The sequence below is a fragment of the Narcine bancroftii genome, chromosome 3 (assembly GCF_036971445.1).
Source record: "Narcine bancroftii isolate sNarBan1 chromosome 3, sNarBan1.hap1, whole genome shotgun sequence".
Classification (NCBI taxonomy): domain Eukaryota; kingdom Metazoa; phylum Chordata; class Chondrichthyes; order Torpediniformes; family Narcinidae; genus Narcine; species Narcine bancroftii.
Genome location: NC_091471.1, coordinates 348,117,487 through 348,133,461, shown reverse-complemented (window position 1 = coordinate 348,133,461; position 15,975 = coordinate 348,117,487). Strand labels below are relative to the sequence as shown.

The 15,975-nt window shown below is 46.1% G+C and overlaps 1 protein-coding gene across 5 annotated transcripts in view; it reads left to right on the top strand.

Annotated features, from left to right (window-relative positions):
• Positions 1-8,087: 8,087 nt before the first annotated feature.
• The window catches only part of ube2o (ubiquitin conjugating enzyme E2 O), a 90,962-nt gene continuing 83,074 nt past the window's right edge, over positions 8,088-15,975 (top strand). For 2 of the 5 annotated variants that reach the window (XM_069929615.1, XM_069929612.1), the window contains exons 1-2: positions 8,090-8,571; positions 12,565-12,669. In XM_069929615.1, the coding sequence (XP_069785716.1) occupies positions 8,137-8,571; positions 12,565-12,669 (540 nt within the window). In that variant the 5' untranslated portion in view covers positions 8,090-8,136. Of the gene's footprint in view, positions 8,572-12,564; positions 12,670-15,975 lie in introns of all 5 variants that reach the window. The other 3 variants (XM_069929617.1, XM_069929614.1, XM_069929613.1) reach the window with 3 other exon arrangements.

Genomic DNA, 15,975 nt, shown 5'->3' with positions numbered 1-15,975 from the left:
ACTCCATTGATAGCTGACCAGACCCTGTCGGGTCTGTGTGGAATGTAAACCATAGTTCTTCAGGCTCGACAAGGCCACACATCCTTTTGAATGGCTGAGCATCGATTTCAAGGGACCCCTGCCCTCGACCAATAGAAATGTCTATTTCCTCAATGTCATAGACGAGTTCTCCAGATTCCCGTTTGCCATTCCCTGTCCCAACACAGCCTCTGCCGCAGTTATCAGGGCACTCTGCAGCATATTCATCCTCTTTGGGTTCCTGGACTATATTCATAGTGATCGGCGATCCTTGTTCATGAGTGATGAGCTGCAGCAGTACCTATTGGCTAGAGGCATAGCCCACTAGTAGGACAAGGAGCTATAACCTCAGGAGAAACGGCCAGGGGAAGCGAGAAATGCCACCATTTGGAAGGCGATCCTCCTGGCCCTTAAGTCAAAAGGCCTGGCAGTGTCTCACTGGCAAGAAGTCCTGCTAGAGGCACTCCATGCCATCCGATCCCTCCTATGCACTACTACAAATATGACCCCTCATGAACATGTTTTCCTTCTGCAGGAGGTCGGCAACTGGAACCACTCTGCTGCCCTGGCTCTCATCTCCGGGACCCGTCCTGCTGAGGAAGCACACGAGGGGCCGTAAGACCGACCCGTTGATGGAAGAGGTGCAGCTCCTGCACACAAATCCACAATACACATACGTCCAGTACCCTGATGTCCCTGTCCGCAACCTGGCGTGCACCCACCTAACCCCACCCCCGACCACCACATACACACACATTGGCCCCTACAGGGATTTGTTACAGGCTATCAACAGCCCACACCACATGCCCGGGACCCTCGCCCTGCTGAGCAGACTGCCACGATCGTCCCCACAGATAATCAGACCCCATCCCCTTCGACGACAGCCTTGCCACCACCCCCCCCCCCCCCCCGCCTCAAGACACCCAACCAGCAACAGAAGCGACCAGTACAGCCCTGGCAGAGCTGCACAGGTCACAGAGACAAAGGAAGCCACCTGCCTGGCTGAACCTCTAGGACTGGGTCTTGCTTTTTAAAGAGGGGGTGAATATAATATATGTATATACTGCAATTGCTCTGTACATAAGTTGCTGGGCTGCCCACTGATGACTCGACCCCATGTAACCCCTTCCCCTCATTGATCTCCCTGCCCTCTTCCATTCATTCAAGCACATGGAGTTGGGTCTATCTTTCTTCACTCAGTCTTTAGAGTCATTGATAGTGTGTATCACGTAGGCGCTGGATAGCAGGGATTTTACTGTATTGGAAGTCATGGAATGGGTTGGATACAAAACATGGTTGTCCACAGGAGGAGGTATCACTGTGGAGTGTACAGTGAGTGCATGTGTACTTAGCCCTATGTGCACTATTTACAGATAGACGTTTGGCCAGGTGCGAGATTATGATTGTTGTGTTCTTGCCCTGGCGGGCACTGCAGTCTATGTGGTTGCTTGATCCTTTGTGTATAACATCAATGTGCTTTCCTTTAAGCGAAGAGAAGAAACTGAAACAACAGACTGTGAGCTCGAGTATAACAACTGGTTTATTTTGAATTCTGCACTGCAGCCTTTAAGCCCGTCCTCAGTCCTGCCCCTAACGTCCTGGCGCTTGCGTCCCAATGATGCTAGCACGTACGCGACCTTCCGGTTTGGACCGGAAGGGATAGTCCTGCGATGCCATCCTTGCCATGGCTCCCCTGCCGACCATGTGTGACAAGCGGGACCGATTCACCATTGCAAACAAGTGTGTCGCCACACAACCCGCCCCACCCCCCCCCACCCCAGAACTGGCACTGATGATCGTGGGATGCGTCAAGAGCGAGGTGTACTGTTTCAGCGGTTGACCTCTGTGCACTGGTGGGGGAACCTGCACTGGCTGTAACCAGTCCAGCATGAATAACTCTTCCTTGACCCCAGTGTCAAAAGTGAATGTCAAAGTGTTCCTGTGTAGCACCCTGAATGGACCCTCATAGGGTCGCTGAAGGGGAGTCCTCTGCGTGCCTCTGTGCACAAACACATACTCACGTGAGGATACGTCTGGGGGGGGGGGGGGGGTAGTTGCAGGATGGTTGGCCATGTCACGATGGCGGGGGTGGTGCAATGGAGTCCAGTTTGTCATGCAGCCTTTCGAGGACAACCGCGGTGTCGGCGTCTTGCTTGATTGCTGTAGGGAGGAATTTGCCCGGTATTGAAATGGTCTCTCCACAGACTAGTTCAGCAGAGGCCCTAAGGTCGTCCCAGGGCAGTTCGTCAACCCAATGTCTTCTTGAGCGTGCCATCAGTGCTGATTTGAGATGGTGGTGGAAGCGCTTGACTAGCCCACTTTGGGATGGTAAGCTGTGGTGCAATGGAGCTGGGTGCCCAAGAGTCTGGAGAGTTCTGTCTACAGGGTGGAGGTGAATTGCGCCCCCTGGTTAGTTGTAAAATCTGCCAGAACCCCGAAGCCGGAGACCAAGGTGGCGAGGAAAGCTCTGGCGCAAGCCTCTGTGGAGGCATCCAGAATGCAAATGGCCTCTGGCCAGCTAGTGAACCTGTCAACCGTCCCGTCATGAGTAGATAGTGAGACCCCAGGGATACTGGCAATATGGAGGTGTTGGAGCCTGGGAGTCGGGGCATCGAACTGCTAGAGTTGGTGCTTGGTGTGCTGCTGGACCTTGGCCGTCTGTGCAGGTCTCAATGTGGCAGTGAATGAGACTATGAATGGACACATCAGCAAAGGAATGGGACAGGGAACTGAAATGGGTGGCTACTGAGAGGTCCACTCTAATGCAAGAGTCAGAGATGAGGTGCTGAACAAAGCAATCTCTCAGTCTGCGTAAAGGAGACCTTAACAGGAGCACCATATGCAGTCGATGACCCCTGCAGATTCACAAGTAAAATGTTGCTCCACTTGGACAGACTGTTATGGGCCTGAATGGTGGTGTATCTCTTGCAGTCACAGGAGAAGGCGCCAAGGGGGAAATTGGTGGGGAAGGAGGAGTGGACAAGGGAGTCACAGAGGGAGCAGTCCCTAATGAAGGTAGAGAGGGAGGAGAGGGGAATATGTGTCTAGTTGTTGGATTATGTAGTAGGTGGTTGAAAAGGCAGAGGAGAATGTATTGGACATGGAGGCTGGTGGTGTGGTAGGTGAGAAGAAGAGGAAACCTGTCCTTGTTGTGTATGAGGATGGATGGGGCCAGGGCAAATGTGTGAGTAATGGAGGATATATGGGTGAGGGCTGAGTTGATGTGGTAGAAGGGAAGCCATGTTGTCAAGGTGGAGCGGGTGCAGAGGATGATGCCAGGACTCAAGGGCCTGAGCTATAGAGAGAGGTTTTGCAGGTCAGGATGCTTTATTCACAGCTTTATTCTTTGGAGTCCAAAAGGATGAGAGGTTTAGATAAAGATCATAAGATGAATAGTTCAAGTAAATACCCAGTCTTTAGCCCAGAATAAGGGAATTGAGAACCAGAGGACACAGGCTTGAGATGAGAGGAGAGAGATTTAACAGGAACCCGAGTGATAACTTTTTTACACAAGGGGTGTGGGTGTATGGAAAGCTCTGCTGGAGGAGGTTATTGGGATAGGTAGTATTAGAATGTTTAAGAAATATTTAGACAGATTGATTAGGTGTAGGTAGGTGAGGTGAGTGTGGGTGAGGCATTTTGGTCGGAGTGAGCAAGTGGAAGTGAAAGGCTTGTTTCCACACTGAATGACAGGATTTCCATCATGTGCTTTCAAGTACCCCAAAACCTCATCCTTAATAATGGACACCATAATCTTGCCAACAACTGAAGTTAGGCTCACCATCTTATAATTTCCAGTCTTTTGCTTCCATCTGTTCTTAAAGAGTGGAGTGACATTTGCAATTTTTTAGTCCTCTGGAATAATTTCTGACCCTAGCAATTCTTGAAAGATAGTTACTAATGTGTTCACAATCTCTGCAGCCACCTCATTCAGGTTCCTGGGGTGGTCCATCTGGGCCAGGTGACATATCCACCTTCAGCCCCCACAGCTTCCCAAGCACCTTCTCCGCAGTAATTGTGACTACACTCAGTTCTGACCCGAGATGATGATGGGGATGGTGAGAAAAATGAATCTGTGGAATTCTCTGGCCATGGAAGCAATAGAGGTTTTAAGATAGAGTGAGATGGTTTTTGCATCATAGGGGAATGAAGGGTTATGGGGAAAAGGTAGGTAGGTGGAACTAGCCCACAGTCAGATCAGCCATGGTAGAATATAGAACAGTATAACACAATACTTCGCTTAACAAAGGTAGAGCGTTCCTGTGAAGCTGTTCATAAACTGAAAATTCGTAAAGCAAAGACCCATTGACTACTATTAGAGGCAATTTTCATAAATGCAAAAATCCATTATAAACCCATTATAATTTCTTTGTAAAAGTGAACATGGGTTTCTTTGAATAAACAAATTTTTGTAATTCAAGAATTCGTAAAGAGGGGTTTACCTGTACAATGTTGTGTCGACTTCTATAAACTTACACCACCATCAATCCTATCCTTTCCTCCCACATCGTCCAATCTCCCCTCATTTTTCTTGCATCCCTGCATCTAAGAAATGTACCTTTTGAATCAGCTTCAACCACTACCCCCAGCAATGCATTCCATGTACTTACCACTCTCTGTGTCTAAAACCAGCCTCTGACATCTCCTCTAAACATTTCTTTATACTCCTTAAACAGATATCCTCTGGTATTGGCCATTGCTGTCCTGGGGAAAAGGAGCTGGCTGTCCACTCTATGTTCTGATAATCGTTTACATCCCTATTAAGTTTCCTCTCATTTTCTGTCACTCCAAAGAGAAAAACCCTAATCTGATTGAATGGCAGAGCAAGCTCAACAGGCCACATGATGTACTCCGAGTCCGATTTCTGATCATGTTCCTCTAACTGTTTCTGTCCTATAGCTATCAGGTTCTTGAGTGAACCCCATAATAGTGCTATCAAGCTGCACTTACTTGGTGCTAATTGATCTTCCTTTCCATTCTACTAGATTTGCAGGAAGAGAGGAACAAGAGTGTCAGAGCAGATAGAGGAGTGGAGAAGGGAAAAGATAATGTTAAAATTGCATGTATTGTTAGAAGTCAACAGGTTGAATGTGGTGGAAATATTTTTAGGTGCATCTATTTCAATGCAAGCAGTAGTGTAGGAAAGGCAGATGAGTTTAGAGCGTGGATAGGCATGTGAAATTATGACATTGTGGCCATCAGTGAAACTTGGTTGCAGGAGGGGCAGGACTCTATTGCTTTTGACGCGATAGAACAGGATGGGGGAGAAATGATGGGAGAGGAGTGGTATTGCTCATCAGGGGAAAATATCACAGCTGTGCTCAAGCAGGAGAGACCAGAGGGCTCATCTACTAAGGCTATATGGGTGGAGTTGAGGAACGGGAAAGGTATGACCACACTAATGGGGTTGTATTATAGATCACCCAATAGTCAGCGAGAATTGGAGGAGTAAATCTGTAGAGAGAGAGATAGACAGCTGCAGGAAACATAAGGTTGCGATAGTAGATTTTAACTTTTCATGTATTGACTGGGACTCCCATATCGTAAAAGGGCTGGATGGCTTAAAGTTTATCAAAAGTGTTCAGGAAAGTTTTCTAAATCAACATATAGAGGTACCAACTAGAGAGAGTGCAATACTGGATCTCCTATTACGGAACTAGACAGAACAGGTGACAGAAGAATGTGTAGGGGAATATTTTGGGTTCAGTGATCATAATGCCATTAGTTTCAAGTTGAATTATGGAGAAGGATAGGTCTGGGCCTTGGATTTAAACTCTAAATTGGAGAAAGGCCAATTTTGAGGAAATGAGAAAGGATCCTGAATGTGTGTATTGGAATCAATAGTTTTTGCGCAAGATGTGCAAGGTAAGTGGAGGACCTTCAAAGGTGAAATTTTGAGAGTACAGAGTTTGTATGTTCCTGTCAAGATCAAAGGCAAGGTTAGAAGGCATAAGGAACCTTGATTTTTGAGTGATATTGGGGATTTGGTTCGGAAGAATAGTAGGCAACATAGAGCAAATGAGGAGTATAAAAATGCAAAACCTCAAGAAAGAATTTAGGAAGGCATGAGGTTGCTTTGGCAGACAATGTGAACGAAAATCCTAAGGGTTTCTACAGGTATATTCAGAGCCAAAGGACAGTAAGGGACAAAACTGGTCCCTTTGAAGATCAGAGTGGTCAGCTTTGTAAGGAGCCAAGAGATGGGGGAGGTCTTAAATGTTTTTTTTTACATCAGTATTCACTCAGAAAAAGGGAAGGAAAACAAACAGTGAGGTCATGGAACCTTTACAGATTAAAGAGGAAGAAGTGCTTGCTCTCCAAAAAGCAAATAAGGGTGGATAAATCCCCCCAGGGCCTGACAAGATATTCGCTCGGACTTTGAGGGAGGCTATTGTAAAAAATGCAGGGGCTCTGGCAGAAATATTTAAAACGTCCGTCGCCATGGGTGTGGTGCAAGAGGATTGGAGGGTAGGTCATGTTGTTCCATTGTTTAAAAAGAGGCTCCAAAAATCACCCTGGAAATTATAGGCTAGTGAGTCTGACGTCTGTAGTAGATAAATTATTAGAAGGTGTTCTAAGAGATTGGATATACAGGTATTTGGATAGCCAGGGACCAATTAGGGATAGTTAATGTGGTAGGTTGTGTTTAACCAGTCTTATAGAGATTCCGAGGAGGTTACCAAGAAAGTTGACGAAAGAAAAGCTGTGGATGTTGTCTACGTGGACTTTAGTAACCCTTTTGACAAAGGTCTCACATTGGAAGTTAGTCAGGAAGGTTCAGATGCTAAGTATTTGTGGTGAAGTAATGAACTGGATTTGACAATGGCTGGACAGGAGAAGCCAGAGAGTACTGGTGGATGATTGCTTCTCAGATTGGAGGCCTTTAACTTAGTGGTGTGCCTCAGGGATCGGTGCTGGGACCATTGTTGTTTGTCATTTATATCAATGATCTGGATGATAATGTGGTAAATTGGATCAGGAAGTTTGCAGATGACACCAAGATTGGAGGTGTTGTGGACAGTGAGGAAGGTTTTAAAAGCTTGCAGAGGGATCTGGACCAGCTGAAAAAATGGCAAATGGAATTTAATGCAGACAAGAGTGAGGTGTTGCATTTTGTTAAGACAAACCAAGAAAGGACATAGATGGTGAATGATAGGGCTCTGCAGTAGAACAGAGGGATCTGGAAATACAGATACATAATTTCCTGAAAGAGGCATCACAGATGGATAGAGTTGTAAAAAGGGAGCTTTTGGCATATTGGCCTTCATAAATCAAAGTATTGAGTATAGGAGTTGAGATGTTCTGGTAAATTTGTGTCAGACATTGGGGAGGCCAAATTTGGAGTCCTGTGTCACCTAACTACAAGATATCTTATTGATATCTTTATCAATAAGATAGAAAGAGCACAGAGGAGATTTACAGGACATTGCCCAGACTTCAGGAAATGAGTTACAGGGAAAGGTCAAATAGGTTAGGACTTTATTGCCCAGAATGTAGAAAAATGAGGGGAAATTTGATAGAGGTATTTAAAATTATGAGGGGAATAGACAGAGTAAATGTAGGTGGACTTTTTCTACTGAGGGTAGGTGAGATACAAACCAGAGGACGTGGGTTAAGTGTGAAAGGGAATGAGTCGCCAGTTGAGGTGGTGAATATGGGCTCAGTTTTAACATTTAAAAAGAATTTGGACAGACAAGTCACGTATGCATTCTGGCAATAAATCTGAATTTCAGGCCTGAAACGTTGGTCATGCACCTTTATCTTTGCACACTGACCTGCTGAGCTTCCCCTACACCGTGATTTTATTGCAGCTGAACTTCTCCACAGTTCCACCATGCTCCCGGACACAGCGCAGCCGCATGAAGGCAACGGGCACGCGGCTCTACGCGCGTGCTCGCCAGGAGGCGGGGTCTGGAGCAAGTGCAGTGCTCCGAATGGCCAATGGCCGGCCCCTCCTCCTGTCATTCACCGGGCGCGAGGAAACCCACCTGTAACGTGACCAGTTGACAAGCAATGTGATTGGTCAACAGCGTCGTCCCCAGAGACGTTCCATGACGTCACTATGCGTCTGCGTAAAACCGTCGCGCAGTGACCGGCGCGGCTGGTGTGAGGGCTGTGATGGAGGTGGATGGTACCCTAGCTTCCGGAGAGCCCGAGGCCGCTCCCCCAGAGTTCGGAAACCCTCCCCCGACGCCCGAAGCGCCCGAGGCCTCTCCCCCGGCGCCCGAGGCCGGACCTCCGACGCCCGGAGCGCCCGAGGCCGCTCCCCCGGCGCCCGGAGCGCCCGAGGCCTCAACCCCGGGGCCCACATCCCCTGCCGCGTCTCCTCCCCTGGGCAGCCAGCGCCTCCTGTTCGTCGACGACCTGGTGTCTGGCACCTACAAGGGCGCTCTGAGGCATGGCATCGTCGGCCTGATCCACGGCGAGGTGAGCAGCGGCGAGAGCTCAGACACGGACGAGGAGGGAGCCGGCCGCGAACGGCCTCTCAAGAAGGGCTACGTGCGGGTGCAGTGGTACCCGGAGGGGGGCAAGCAGGACGTGAAGGAAATCAAGGTGCGTGGCTCTGGGGACTGCGGGAAGGGGGGTGGGGGGGGGGGAACCGTGTCCGTGTGGGTGGGGAGCAGGCGGCGCCCTGTCATGGGAGTGGTTTTGCAGTGGCCCGGCCCGCCGGCCTTTCCTGAGGGCATGCAGGCGTGGTGAATCCGCACTGTCACCGCACACTAGCAGGTCATCCAGCAGACTGGGCGGAAGTTCGGATCTGCCCGTGGGTGCTGAAAGGGAGCGCTGCTGGCTGAAGAAGATGTCCTTTGAGTGGCGAGTAGTGCCACGATTCTACCCCTTGAAGGTTGTGTCAGATACTGAATGAGTTGGGTGGGATGCTCTGTCTGGTTTTTTTATACGTAAAGGTGCTGCGTTAATTCGGGGGAACAATAAATGGTGATAATGACGCATAAGTGGACGTCGTGTGAGTAAATAAAATAGTGCTTATATTGTTGGGAGTCTAAATTATTGATCACTTTTCCATAATAATATCAAGGGAATAGTTGTTTACAGATTTATCGTCACTGGTATCTATATATACTTGAATCTAGGCAGCAATTTGTTTCTGTTTGTTGTAACAGTCGTTCGTGAAATCTTCATCTCAGTGTTTTCTATGATGTAATCTTGTCATTTGGGCCTAATGCATTCTTGTAGGAGAGATGGAAAGATTGGGTTACCTCGTATTTGTTTAGTGCAATGCAGTGGATTGAAAGTCAAATGCAGGTTAGGTTTTTGGCTTTATTGGAGCTTGCAGTAATGCCTTTTTGTATGGCAAATGGAGTGTTTGCTAGCATTAAGGCTTGTGCTATTAGCCACCTGCGTTTAATGCCAGATGTGAGACACCCTTTAACCTCCATTTACATATTGAATTGAAACTTGATCCCAATCTTTTATTTTCACCAAGATGTTTGCTGACAGTGATGGCTTAATTTATGTGGGTTATCACTAATAATGAGGTGTGTGGAAAACACTCCAGTTTCATGAGCATTTGATGTCAAATCAAGATCTTACCTGATAGAACAATGTCAGTCAGTTCTGATCTTGTTCCCCCAAGTATGATTTTTTTTCAATCTCAGCCAGTAGTGTTCCCCTTTTCAGGGAGTTAAATGAATCCTGGAAACTTCTCAAGGTTTAATACCATTTTATTGTTTCCAACTTGGTTCTAGTTTAAAAAAAAAACAATTCTACCTTTGATTCACTATTCCTGCAGTAGAATTTGATCACTGATCTCTGGATATTTAGTTCAGGTCTTTGGTCCCTCAGTCTATTAGTCTCTCTACACTTGTGTGTTCTTGTTAAATTTTTAATTTTTGATATTTAAAAAAAAAAGTACTTTATTTTTGCCTGAATTGAGCTGCAGTGTCAGCTGTTTGGGTGTCACTGAATTCCATCTTTGATTTTTTTTTGTTTTTTCTGCTCTTAATTTGACATCAGTAAAATGATTTAATATGTGCACATTTTGGAAATGAATATCAGCTTCCATATTTGGGAGAATACCATTAATTAAATTAATTTTTAAAAATTTAGACAAAAATAACAGACCATTTTGGCCCATGCCGTCCAAGTACCCCCAATTGCTTACAACCCTCCAGTATGTCTTGAACTGGAAACAGGAGCCCTTGGGGAAAACCCACACAGACACGAGGAGAAAGTACAAATTCCTTACAGATAATGCAGAATTTGAACCTGGGTCGCTGGCATTGTAACAGCGTTGTTCTAACTGCTATGCTAACCATGCCATATTAGAATATGCAATTCTAATTAATGTAATTATCTTTATTGGCACATTCTAGAGGATATAATTCTAAAGGGGTAAAAAGAATGTAGTATGTGGATAGATCATTTAAAGTGAGATAGCAGAGTGAGGAGATGGTTAAACGGAGCTTACAAGATCCTGGACTCTGCCTACATGTGGTTGGATCAGAGGTTGGGAAGGGAGCTATAGAAGTATTTAAAATCATGAGCTTTGAGGCAATTATGTGGAGCAATTTGTGCAACAGCCTACACGAGCAAGCATCCTCAACTCTTCCCCACTACACCATTGACTGCATTGGTGCTGCCTCCTGAACCCATGATGGGCTCATCAACTTTATCCATTGCTGCAAACTTTCACCCTGACAAATTTACAGAATCCATATCTGGCAATGCACTGTCCTTTATCAATCTATCTCCATTTCAGGAGACAAACTATCCAGACATACTAATTTCCACAGATCCCCTGACTCCTCTCTTTCCACCCTGTCTCCTGGGAGGATTCTATTCCTTTCTCTCAGGTCGTTTGTTGCATCAGGTCTGAAGATGAGGCCTTCCATTCCAGGACATCCAATATATTCTCCCTCAAAAAAAAAGTGGCTTCCCATTGACTGCCATCAATGTGGCCCTCATCTGGATCTTCTCTATTTTCTGCACATCTGCCCTGACCCCTTGTCCTCACCTCCCCCTCACCCCATCATCCTCTGAACCCAGTGCATTATCTTCTGTAATTTCCACCATCTACAATGTAATCCCACCACCAGTCCCAGCTTCCTCTCCCCTCTGTTTTCTGTAGCGACTGCTCCCTCTGGGACTCCGTCTACTAATTCCTTCCTAAGAATCACCTCTTGGTACTTAGCTCTGTGAGCAGAAGAAGTGCTACACTTCCACCCACACCACCCCCCCCCCCCCCCCCACCACTATTTGGGGCCATAAATGGTCCTTTCAAGTGAATCAACATCAGTTGTGAATCTGCAGGGGTCGTTTGCACCATCCGATGCTCCTGATGTGGTCTACGTAGCATTGGAGAGATAGGACACTGGGAGGTTGTTTCATAGGGCATCTTCGCTCTGTTCGCTGCAACAGCAAGGATCTTCCAGTGGTCAACTATTTGAATTCCACAAACCATTCCAACACTGATGTCTGTCCATGGGCTTGTGCATTGCCAAACCAAGGCTATCTGTAGATTGGAGAAACCATCTTTTATTCTGTCTGGGCACTCTCCAACCAGACATCATTAGCATTGTCTTCTCCAATTTCCGTTACCCCCGCCTCCACCCTGAGTCTCTCTCTGCCCCGATCCCTCGGTCTCCTTTTTATTCCAGCTCCCTATCCCCTTCCCAGGCCCAAAATGTTGGTTTACCCTTTGCTTCCTATGGCAGCTGCGTGACCTGAGTTTCTGCAGTGTGTTCATGGATCTGCAGAATTTTTTTTCTTGAAAAATAAAGATTAACAATGCATTCCGGGTGTAGTAGTGGAGACCGTTTTAATTCTAGTGTTCAGAAACTGTCTCTGAAAAGACAGCTTGCAGCTTTGTGCAGAGGCCAGGGAAATGTGGCAAAATGGATTGTGTTGTAGAGAATGGGACTGGTCTCTTTTCATGAACTTGTCTGATTTTTTTTACATTGGTATTCTATTCAAGTTTCTTATTTTTCTTTTAATCATGTGTAGTGTCTAATTGTACTTTTGGAAGGCCACCTTCAATCACTCAGAAAACAGTGGCGTGACTTGGGCGATTTCAAATTCATGTTTAATATTATCTGCACATGTACAACCAGAAAAAACAGCATTTCACTGCACTACAGTATGTGTGCATGGCATCATATCTATCGCCCTCATAATTTTAAATACCTCTATCAAATTTCCCCTTGTTCTATGCTCCAGGGAATAAAGTTCTAACTTGTATAACTTTTCCCTGTAACTCAGTTATTGAAGTTTTGGCAACATCCTAGTAAATTTTCTCTGCACTTTTTCAATCTTATTGATGTCTTTCGTGCAGTTAGGTGATCAAAACTGTAAACCATCCTCCAAATTTGGCCTCGACAATGTCTTGTATTACTTTACCATAACATCCCAACTCCTTCATTCACAACTTCAATTTCTGAAGGCCAATGTGCCAAAAGCTCTCTTAACGACCCTCTCTGCCTGAGACACCACTTTGAGGAAATTGTATATCTGTATTCCCAGAGCCATCTGCACACCTCCGTTCCCTTCTGTTTACTGTGTATGTTCTATCTTGGTTTATCCTTCCAGAGTTCAACCTTGGGCGGCATGGTTGGCGAAGTGGTTTGTGCAACACGTCTACAGCACCAACGATCTGGATCCTGGTTCGAATCCTGCACTATCTTTAAGGAGTTTGTATGTTCTTCCTGTGTCCTTGTGGGTTTCCCCCCCAGGGGCTCTGGTTTCCTTCCACCCTTCAAAATGTATTAGGGGTACAGGTTAATTGGGTGGCATGGACTCATGGGCTGAAATGGCCTGATACTGTGTTGGATATCTAAATTTTATAAAAACATCAAATTTATCTCACATTTGTGTGCATTAAATGCCATTTGCCATTTTGCAGCCCATTTTTCCAGCTGGTCCTGATCCCTCTGCAAGCTTTGAGGGCCTTCCTCACTGTCTAGTATACCTCCAATCTGTGTCATCTGCCACCTTGCTGATCCAATTTATATTATCATCCTGATCATTGATATAGATGGCAAACAGACCCAGCACCAATCCTTGAGGCACTCCACTAGTCACAGGCCTCCACTCAGAGAGGCAGTCATCCACTACCACTGAGCGACTTAATTTTCTGAATAACCTCATGGGACCTTGTTCAAAAGCCTTACTAAATTCCATTAGACAACATTCATGGCATTTCCTTCACCAACTTTTCTGCTAACCTCTTTGGAAAGGTTAAGATTGGTTAAACATGTTAACCAATATTATATGATAATATATAATCAAAGTTGTAACATTGGACATGCACAAAGCCTTAGTGACTAACCCTAATCAGTCCCTCACTATCCAAATACTTGTATATCTGATCTGTTAGATACTTTCCAGTAACTTGCCCACTATTGATGTCAAGCACACAGGCCTATAATTTCCCAAATGTTGTGGTCCACGTTGATACCAGTGACATAGGTGGGAGTAGGGATGAGGGCCTGAAGTGGGAATAGAGGGAGTTGGGAAGCTGAAAAACAAGATCTCAAGGGTGGTGGTAATCTTGGGGTTGCAGTCTGAGGCACCGTGTTCATCTTCGCTTGCAAAGCGATGGGCCATGATGATGAATCTGAGTCATGCACCAGAGCAAATAGGAATAAGATGTGGCAAATAAATGCATAGCTGAAGAGTTGGTCCATGGCGTCAGATTTGTGGATCATTGGAATATCTTCTGGAAAAGTTTTGACCTGTACGAAAAGCATGAGTTGGACCTGAGCTGGAGAGGGACTAATATCCTGGCGGGCAGGTATGCTTGAGCTGTTAGGGAGAGTTCAAACTAATTTGGCAGGGGAATGGGAACCTGAATGTGAGTGGAGAGAATGGGGCAGGAGATGGAAGGGATGATGTAATGTGCTGTGGGTTTGTGAGGAAGGACAGGCAGGAGAGGAAGCATAAATGTAGTCACTTGCAAGGTTTGAAATGTGTATGTGTTAATGCAAGGAGTATTTGGAATAAAGGATGAAGTTGGAGCATGGATCAGCATGTGATATTGTAATGTTGTGGCTTTGAGTCTTGGCTGATGCAAGGACATGTTTCGCTTATGTAGGTACAAGGGTTTAGCCGTTTTAAAAGGAATGGGAGATAAAAAGGGGAGGGAGTAGTAATACTAGTCACAATTCATGGCTATAGAAAGGGAAGATCCTGTATAGGGAGGGAAGGTTTCCATTTACTATTGAGTGGGGTGGTTAGTGTAGCAGTAGTGTGATGCATCAAATCCACGCTGCTGAAGATCAAACTGCGCTGGGTAGGTCACGTCTCCAGAATGGAGGACCATCGCCTTCCCAAGATCGTGTTATATGGCGAGCTCTCCACTGGCCACCGAGACAGAGGTGCACCAAAGAAGAGGTACAAGGACTGCCTAAAGAAAGCTCTTGGTGCCTGCCACATTGACCACCACCAGTGGGCTGATATCGCCTCAAACCGTGCATCTTGGCGCCTCACAGTTCGGCGGACAGCAACCTCCTTTGAAGAAGACCGCAGATCCCACCTCACTGACATAAGACAAAGGAGGAAAAAACCCAACCCCAACCAACCAATTTTCCCTTGCAACCGCTGCAACCGTGTCTGCCTGTCTCGCATCAGACTTGTCAGCCACAAACGAGCCTGCAGCTGACATGGACATTACCCCTCCATAAATCTTCGTCCGCGAAGCCAAGCCAAAGAGAAGAGAAGAGTGTGATGCTATAACAGCACCAGTGATCGGGACTGGAGTTCAAATCCTGTGCTGTCTGTGAGGAGTTTAAGTTCTCCCTATGTCTGTGTGGGCTTTCCCCAGTGGGGGGGGGGTGGTTTGGGTGGCACGGGCTCATGAGCCGAAATGGCCTGTAACCATGCTGTATGTCTAATTTCTAAATAAAATTCTAATACTGAGTCGATGTGAGAAGAAGTTAGAAATGGGAAGGAGCAAATATCCCTCAGTATACTGAGGAACAGAAAATCAGGCAGATTTTGGGATGGTTGTTATGGAAGGCTTCAAATTCCCAAATATTGAATGGCACCTCCTGACTGTAAGAGGACAAGATGGGGCAGAATTTGTCAGGTGAGTCCAAGAAAGTATTTCTGACCTAGTATGTGGACCAGCTGACTAGAGGATCTAATTCTGGGTAATGAATCTGGTCAGGTGGCAGACTTCTCAGTGGTTAAGCATTTTGCTGGTGGTGACCACAACCTCCTGAGCTTTTACATAACTCAGGTAATGGACAAAAGCAGACAAAATGAGAATGGATAATTATGATGGGATGAGGCAGGAACTCAGGAGAGCAAATTGGGAACAAGTTTCTCAAAAGGAAAAGCACAAATAATATGGAGATATTTCGGAGCCACTTGAGTGGGGTTCAGGATAGGTTTGCCCCACTGAGACAAGGAAAAGCTGGTAGGAAAAGGGAACTGTGGTTGACAAAACAGGTGATGCATCTAGTTAAGAGGAAGAAGGAAGCAAAAAAACAGGAAGGGATCATGAGAATTGTATAGTAGCCAGGAAAGAACTTGAGAAAGGAGATGGTAGAGCGATAAGGGGGCATAAGAAGGCCTTGGCAAGTAGGGTTAAGAGGAACCCCAAGGCATTCTATGCATATGCAAAGAATGAAGGGTGACGATGGTGAAGGTGGAGCCACTTAAGGATAAAGGAGGCAACGTTCCTGGAGGCAGAGGAGGGTGGGAAGGTCCTAAATGAATGCTCAGAATAAATTTGCATGCTGGATCATGTTGAGATAAAGAAAGAGGAGGTGTTAGATCTTCTTAAAAACATTAAAATAGACAATTAAGATATTGGATTATGGCCAAGGACTTGCTTGCGTGTCAATGCTCTAAATGGAAGAGATTGCTGGGATGCTGGTGGTTATCTTCCTGGTCCACAAAGGGCGTGGTGGAGGACTGATGAATGGCAAATATGGCCCACTTGCTTTAAAAAAAGGTAATAGGAAGAATCCTGGGAATTATAGGCCGGTTTGCAAA